The following is an 8,591-nucleotide window of genomic DNA, read 5'->3' on the forward strand; positions in this document are numbered from 1 at the left end:
ACATTTGTCATGTCAATCCAAAGGCCTTAAACGCTTGAACCCGGGAAATGCTGCTTGCAGCTTTAATTACAGTTGTTTTTGTATTTAATTCATTAATCAACACTCAAAGTTCACACAAGCAAAACACATTTTCTAACATTTAGTTACTATTCAAAATGAACATGAAATTATTTTTAGAGAAAAAATATCTTTGAACAAAAAAGTGAACAAAAATGTCTATATAGATATGTAATTGCATTTTCTGCACACGGCTCTGTGCTGCTCAGCTTTATGCTGAAACGATTCATTATCTTACAGTATGACAGTATTGTACAAAAGCAGGGAACTTCTCTTTTCTTTGCTGCACGATTGTTTCCACGGTTTCTACAATTAGTTTGTAAATGGTTTTGCACGGCTCTCGGATTTTGTCTTTTACTTTGGCGCCTCCTGCTGGAACCTGATTGCACTGCATGCATATTTTTGGTCGATGTTTTGTTGCTCTCTATATAAATCACAGATAATGTAAAATATCAACCCTCAATGCAGCATAGGTGCAATAAATATATATACTTATGCAACAATTTCCCCGTTCCTTTCACATTAGTTGGAATATAAATATCCATACCACTTCTATCCTTAGGAACTAAACCAGGTTACATATGTAGCCCGGTTCCCTGAGAAGGGAATGAGAAGCTGTGTCAGGGCTGACGCTATGGGAATTCTTCTGTAAGGAAGTTGTGTCTTGAAGCCGCCTTCAAGCCACCTTCACACTGCACACGATGATAAGAATTATTAAAAAGTATTAATATAAACTTTAGTAATTTTTAAACTTTATCAAAAACAATCTTTTTGTTTTAAATACATTTATAAAAAAGTGATAAATTATTAATATTTATATTGTATTATTTTTAATGTTGTTCCCATGTTTCCTCAAAAATTACTCGCGGTCTTTCTGGATTGCATTGATTGTTTGTACTCCTAACTTCATTCACCATGATAAATGGAGGGAGAATACAGGCTAATTAAGTTTGCAAACATTTAGCACATTTTGCAAAATACAACACCCCTGAAAGACCGACAATCTCGGCAACACGCTTCCATGCTTCATTTTTCCTGTAAGCATCTCTGTATGATTCAAGAGTTGGATCATAAAGTAACGGGTGTTCGGAGACCGCGAGAATCACGCTTCTCTCCTATGTTGACGTCTACACGATCATATTGCACATTCCGTGCGACTGTCACTAGGGGGCGAAATCAGACAGTCGTGTCTTTTTGTCGTGTGCAGTGTGAAGGCGGCTGTGTGCACACACGCCAATTTAATGTCTCGGGTAGGACACGTGATGAAGTGATTACGCTCCAGAAAGTCCATATAGGGGCATCTATGTCACACTACTCCAGATTATACGTATATATATATATATATATATATATATATATATATATATATATATATATATATATATATATATATATATATATTTTTTTTTTTTTTTAACTCCAGCTTCTATTTGTCTGAAGGAGGCGCGAGGAGACGCCTGGGTTGTGGCCAGCAATTTACATTTACATTTACATTTACATTTACAGACCTTGTGAAGTGCTGTTTACTCAGCTACATGACCCAGTAGCCTTAGCCAGCACACTTGGGTGTCTCCTCAGGCAGCACGTGGAGAAGATGATGGAGATTTTGGAGAACCTTTGAGCAATGTCTTTCCCTCTACACAAATCCTCATTTCTTCCTTTGTTACATTTCATATTTCTTCTTTTCCCTCATTTCTTTTCTATACATTGCTCAAGCTCTCCACACGTAAGTATAAATTAATTTTATTTTTTATCTTTGATTAATCCTGATATTTAAAAATACCCTTTTTATACCTACAGGTCTGTCCAGCAAAGCCAGGAACGAAGGATTAGTTTTAATGTCCCTCATTAAGCCTCCCTTATTAATCTATTCCTTTGTCTTTATTCCTGTTTATATATTTTAACAGCTGTAAATACAATTGTTGTAAATAAACTCATAGCTGTTTAGTGTTATTAATAGTTAGATATAGTTATTTATACTTATAGTTATTTATAGTTATAGTTTATATATAGTTTACTTTAATAAATGTTTGCATTTGCTTCTATTACAGTCTCAGTCTGATTATTTTTAGTCATCAGTATATTTATATCATTTCCTTTTAAAAAGCAACACAACACAAAATAAATGTATCACTGATATATAAAGCATTTTTTAAAGAAATACAGAATAATTGAATTGTATAGTAAAATGACAAATACATTTTTAATTTAAGATATAGAAATTATATAACTCAATTCATTTATAGTGTAGGAAAGTTTATTTGATATCCCAAACTGTAGAAAGATCTGTAGCATTTGGGGATTTGCACATTATAATTTGAGCCTCCAGATGACAGTTGTATATAAACAGTCTGAGATTTTCAGATAATAGTCTGCAGAATTAACTGTAGAGGTCCAAAAATGTGGGAGATTACACAATTTACACCAAATTACAGCAATGTAGTACATCAATTATTATGCTGTTATGCTGAACTTGCAAGGTTTTTAAGAAGAAATATTTTATAATATCAGTAGTCTTTAGAGTGATCTCCAATAAATTTAAATAAATTACATTACTTCAAAGTTGATAAAAATTGAAGTTTGTTAGATGTTTAAAATTCAGAGTAAGCCATATTGTCTTTCAGTCATTCCAAAACATACTGTTAGTGAAACACTGGATTTAAATTAGAAGTCTGCAGGGCGTAGCATCATGCACTTTATTAAGATTTAATTTGGACCTTGTAGAAATAAAAAAGAAATGAATTGAAAATCCTAATCCTTACATCGTCATAAAAGTTGATTTAGTACATATTGTGCATGTGTACGGTTCAACTACATGTACAACTACATTTTCACCCTGTGACTGTGCAGGATTCCTCCAGGTTCTCTGGTCTCAAGACTGATGAGTTTCTGTAGAACATTCTTTTGTTTCTGGCCATTTTGAGACTGTAATCAAACTGATACAAACAGATACTGCTAGTATAATTGCACAAGGGTTTCCTAATGATGAGTGAACATTTACCTGATGCTCTATAACACCAGATCACAGGAGTTGCTGGTAATCTAAAATGGACGTTTGATACCTGTGTAGATAATCTAGTAAAAATACATGGGCCAATGTCGAATAAATGACAGCAAAATGACAACAGCAATAGACAGAGAAGAAGAAAGAAAAGTGCAAGCCGAGTGCTGCATCACTGCAGAGGGGAACACAAAACTCAACTTTGTTTTACAAGAGAACTCTTGCATGATTACATGATAAATCAAATGAATTCTGTAGTCTAAAGAGTTTTATTTATCTGTGTTCAGCAGCAGCTTTAATCAAACTGATCGAAGTTTGGATTGTATTTTTATAGTATTACTGCGTTTTACTTTGCCTGCTTGGTGTCTGGTGTCTGCTGGGAAAATCTGTAAAACTATATTGAACCCCAGTTATTTTGTTTATAACAGTTGTGACTGCTTCTAACACTAAGTTAGCTAAATTTCCTACTGGATACCGAATGGACATTATACAATTTATACTAAGTAAGAAATATTAGCAAAAATAAAATGTGATGCTGGAGAAAGGATAGTTTTATGTTCAGTTTATTTAACATGATTAGTCTGAATAGCATGCATGATTAAATAATGTTGCTTAGTGATTATACATTTGTTAACTGATATCTAAATTTATATTTGCTCAGTGTTTTATACAGTAGGCTAGTTTATGACTAAGAATGCACTCAAAGTTAGGCATTAATTGGTGTGTAGATTGCATATTCAATGAAATTAGGTGTTCAAGAAGGTGAAAAGTAGTAGTTCAAGAAGGTGAATGGTTAATGATGAACCCACAGAACAGTTCTTCCAGGGGATTTATGAAAAAAGGCTATTGATTGTAGCCAAATCAATGTCACTCGCTGTCCGAAGTTTCATTGTACATGTCTCTGAAAGATAAAATTAGCTGATAAGATACAGCAGATGATCCAGATTCTGTGCTCTAGTAAGCTGTCTTACTTGTGTTGCTTAATCAATATATATAATTTACATGAATTGTTCAGGGACAGATGTATGTACTTACTCCATGTTCTTCATCTGCTCCTTTAATTGTTTCACAGCATCGTGGATTTGCTTAGCTTTTTCTCTCAAACATGAGCTAGCATCTGTCTCATGTTTGCCTTCATACAGTTTCTGACAGTTGTCAATGAGATCAGGAAGTGTGAACACTATGCCAAGGGCTCCACCTGCAAACTGAAAATAAGTGGTATATATATTAAGTGATATATGTATATATATATATATATATATATATATATATATATATATATATATATATATATATATATATATATATATATCACACCATGTCTTTATGTTTTGTTTACAGGGGCATTGTGAAACAATAATGCTATGTTTACTTGTGGCAAGAGCTTTTGGAAGACCCCCATGTTGATTTGCTGGTGTGCTATGGATCATCTTGTTACACGACCTATTTAAGGCCCAGCTAAAAGTACTAGACAAATGGCCTCTTATTTGTCTCAAGAATATTTAGGTATAAAGCTGAGTTCATCAGTGTCTCAATGACTACAAGTTTCCCAGGACCTGTAGCTGCAAAACAAGCAAATCCTCATGCCATCTCCACTACCAGGTTCGACAATTTGTATGTGAGGTGTTTGTGGTGAAGTGCTTTGTTTTTTCTAAACATGCTAATGTTAAATGGTCTGACCTTAGACTGCATTTGCTGGGAAGCCCACTCCTGGGAAACCTATCAACTGCCTTGAAATCTCTACATTTTTATAATCTGTTGTAGATTGTACAACAATTGTCTTGTCACAATTGAATGGTGACTTTCAAATTCATTGTCGATGGCTTTATAACCCTTACCAGATTAATGAGCAGCAAATAAGCAAACTTATTTGAAGTCAGGGTTGGTGTCCTTTCTGAGTGCCCCAGAACACCTAAAGTTCTGCTTGTACATTTCATTAGTAACACCTGGCTGCTTATTGATCTCTTAATAACTGTGGAAGTAGGAAGGATGTACTTGTTTCCCATAAGGTTTATGAATGTGTTTGGGGAAGAAATGACTAAATATTGAAATATTTTGTGTTTTTAGTCTTGTTTGTAGTCTTCTTTGTTTATAGCTATTGTTATTTAGGACTTGATTAAAAAACAACATAGAATTGAAAGTATAATTTCTTTTTTCCATTACTGTATGTATATACATAATATCCATATTTGTGTCTATGTTCCTGTGTGTGTCTTTTATATCTATAAAAAAAATACCTGGCTTGTTCCCTTCAACACAGTTTTTAGTGCAAGAGACGTTCCTTCTTTAGTCGCCAATATTACAGTCTTTGCTCCTTCTGTTGCTGCTGTTTTTGCTGCATATTTTGCTCCTTTTGTTGCTGCTTTTTTGGCCACGGCTTTCAGGATTGTTTCTGTGATTTTCCTCCCCAATTCATCAGACGACATGCTTTTAAGGTCTTGAATCTCACCCACTTTTTTCCAAATCTCTTTAATTTCACTAGCGATTCTTTCTGCATTTTTCATTGCTTCATTGGATTTCCATATTTCAATAACCGTACACGTAACAGTGGTTGCAGTGCCAGTCAAAGCCACAGCACCTGCTGCAGTTGCCAGAAAGGGTATGGCCACTCCTGCAGTAAAAAAAGCAATGCCTGCTCCAATTAGGGTAGCAGACCCAAGCACAGTTGCTGTGTTTCCCACACATTTGCCTTTAGTCATAGTTTTAGTCATCTCCTCCAAATCATTGGCAAAATCCATGAGATGATTTGCAAATTGCTCCTGCTTCTCAATTAAAAGGAACAGATCATCACACGGTTTGTCTTTCACATCCATAGTAGTAGAGAAAATGGAAGAACTGGAATATAAAAAATACAATTAGGATTATTTCAGAAATTCTGAAAAAGTGTCAACTTGCATAATCTCTTACATTTAAAACTAGAAAGTGATCACATTGTTCCACAGTAGCAAGAAATTAAGTTCCTCTTCATCGACTGAGACAAATGAAGGCATTATGATTTATAAGACTGTGACAATATTACAGCTAGACACCATCCACAAATCTGTGATCTATTGCAATGGATGCCATATACACTTTCAACACAGGAGAATACTTTTTACGTCATTTAGCCCTATAGGACCCAACTTATGCACTGTATCCAGATGATGGACTACAGAACTTGTGCAGAAAAGTGAGCTCACACAGGGAATGTGTACTAGGGGCTTATGCATTCAGGAGCAAGGATGTGGTAAGGTATTTTACATTGGGATTTTACATTTTACAAATTCAAGTCTTTTAAATGAATGTGTTGATTATAATAATTGTACCACAGTGCAATTTTCAAACCAGAAGCTTTTGATTAATTTTCTATAGCAGCATGGATCTGAATATTTACAACTGTGACATAAATGATTTTATAATAATGGAATTTGAAGTTGAATCAGGTCCACAAGCCCACCATGATAGTCTTGCTTGAAGATAGCGATAGCAACAGTTTTTATAGCCCGCCAATGCAGTTATTCTCCACCAGCTGCACAAGTTCAGAGTCAACTTCATAACAGGACACTTCTATAAGTAGTTTACCATCCTATAATTAGTTAAGTTTTATTTAAAGACCTTCCATAGTGGAATTTGTGAAATATATTGTGATTTGCTATGTACTACGTTTATTTTGGGATAAACTGGAATGCCGACTGCACACCAGTGTTCTTAAACTGCATCAGAGCTCTAACTAATGCTCTAGTAGCTAAATGAGCACAAATTCCCAAAGCCAAGCTCCAAAAAAAGGCCTTCCCAGAGCTGTGAAGTGTTTTATAACAGGTAAGGGGGAAGTCTATAATGGGATGTTTAATGAGCAACATGGGTGTGAGTTGTCAGGGGTCTGCATACTGTTGGTACTATGTATCTCTAAGGTACATCTCTAGCAGAAATGCCATAAATAGCCTTGCATCTGTCCTTCAAAGTTTGTAGTATAATTCTTTTGCAGTTTTTTAAAAATTATTTATTTATTTGTTTGTTTGTTTGTTTATTTGTTTGTTATATATTTTATTGTTTATTTGTTTATTTGTTTGTTATATAACAACACAGTTTGTTGTTGTTTGGCATATAAGTTTGAGAGACACAATTTCTTAAAGATACCTTGTCTTTTAAAAGATAAGTGTCTAGTATTTGGGAAAAGTTGGCAGATTATTCTCACTAAAAAAAATTATGCTTAAGCTAAAAAAATTATTGAAAATAGTTTGTTTGTCAAGAAACTTCCCACTTTCCTCTTTAATAATACCTTCACACACAATTCTATGCTGAAAGATCATAGATTAGATTTCATAGATCATAGATCATAGATTTCCAGATCTGTGCCATTATTTAATGAAAATGGAAAACAGACTTACATGATGAAGGGATGTAGAGGTGATTACTGCTCAGAGGAGGCTGAAGTAACTGACTGAGTTGTACTTTCATTTTTCATGACTTATTAGTAACCTTTTATACATGATCCATGACCATGACCCGTGTTTTATTGGCTGCTTATCTAATGACATCATAATTACAGTTGTTTGTTTTTTTTAACAATTATTTACATATTAAATACAATTATTCTGTTTTTACAATTACGTACAATCTATTTAGACAATTTTACAGTTCACACAAGAAAAACTCTGGGTATATTTTTCACATACTTAGGTACTATTTTCAGAACTATGAAATATAAATAAAAATAAAATTATAATAATAACAAAATATAGATAGATAGATAGATAGATAGATAGATAGATAGATAGATAGATAGATAGATAGATAGATAGATAGAAATTAATATACAAATTTAACACACAAAGAGACAATATTTTGTGTACATACAGTATTCACTCACTAGATTTAGTGGGAAACTAAGCTAAATTAGTTATTTAGGAAAGAACTGCTTATTTCAAACTCTAACAGAGGATGTTCAGTATGTTAATGTATCATGCTAAGTTGCATGTTTGGAGGCTGGCTCCATCAGTTTGGAAAAAATGAATAGATGAATTTGTCTGTTGTGACATTAAGCATTCAGATGAGGAACCTAATATTGGTGGTGGGTTTGCTAGGGTTTCTGAAGTTTAGGAGATTGAGGAAATAAAACCACCCAATCTGTGGACAGATCCTTCTTTCATACTGTTTAACTGTGGGACTACTGTGGGAACTCTGGACTACTGATCGAGTTCAAAAGAGCGTGATCATCGAACAAGCTCATTTTTTATCAATGGTGAACTGAGCAGTACATATTTACAACTTAATAACTGGTACTTGAGCTAATTCAGATTTCTGTGAGATATTGAATCATTCAGAATGCCTTCCTTCCTCTGGAATGAGACACAGTATAACATGCAGCAGCTGATATGTTGTTGCTGCTGCTAATTCTGACACAGTACCGCTACTTTACACATTACACATTACAACACAGAATAGATATACAAAAAATCCCTTGCCTTATATTGTTAATTCATTCCAAGACTCACAACTTAAGTCGAAAAACAATTTAAACAGCCTAGAAAAACAGCCTAGACCCCTAAATAAA

The 8,591-nt window shown here is 34.0% G+C and overlaps 1 protein-coding gene across 1 annotated transcript; it reads right to left on the minus strand.

Moving 5' to 3' along the window:
• Nucleotides 1–3,605: 3,605 nt before the first annotated feature.
• LOC132852283 (uncharacterized) lies at nucleotides 3,606–7,483 on the minus strand. The gene is made up of 4 exons (XM_060879383.1): nucleotides 7,426–7,483; nucleotides 5,296–5,893; nucleotides 4,094–4,263; nucleotides 3,606–3,959 (listed from the first exon to the last, which is right to left on the minus strand). Exons 2-4 carry the CDS (start codon nucleotides 5,869–5,871, stop codon nucleotides 3,926–3,928), a joined length of 780 nt encoding a protein of 259 aa, XP_060735366.1. The 5' UTR covers nucleotides 5,872–5,893; nucleotides 7,426–7,483; the 3' UTR covers nucleotides 3,606–3,925.
• Between the last annotated feature and the right edge of the window lie 1,108 nt (nucleotides 7,484–8,591).

The sequence above is a fragment of the Tachysurus vachellii genome, chromosome 10 (assembly GCF_030014155.1).
Source record: "Tachysurus vachellii isolate PV-2020 chromosome 10, HZAU_Pvac_v1, whole genome shotgun sequence".
Classification (NCBI taxonomy): Eukaryota; Metazoa; Chordata; class Actinopteri; order Siluriformes; family Bagridae; genus Tachysurus; species Tachysurus vachellii.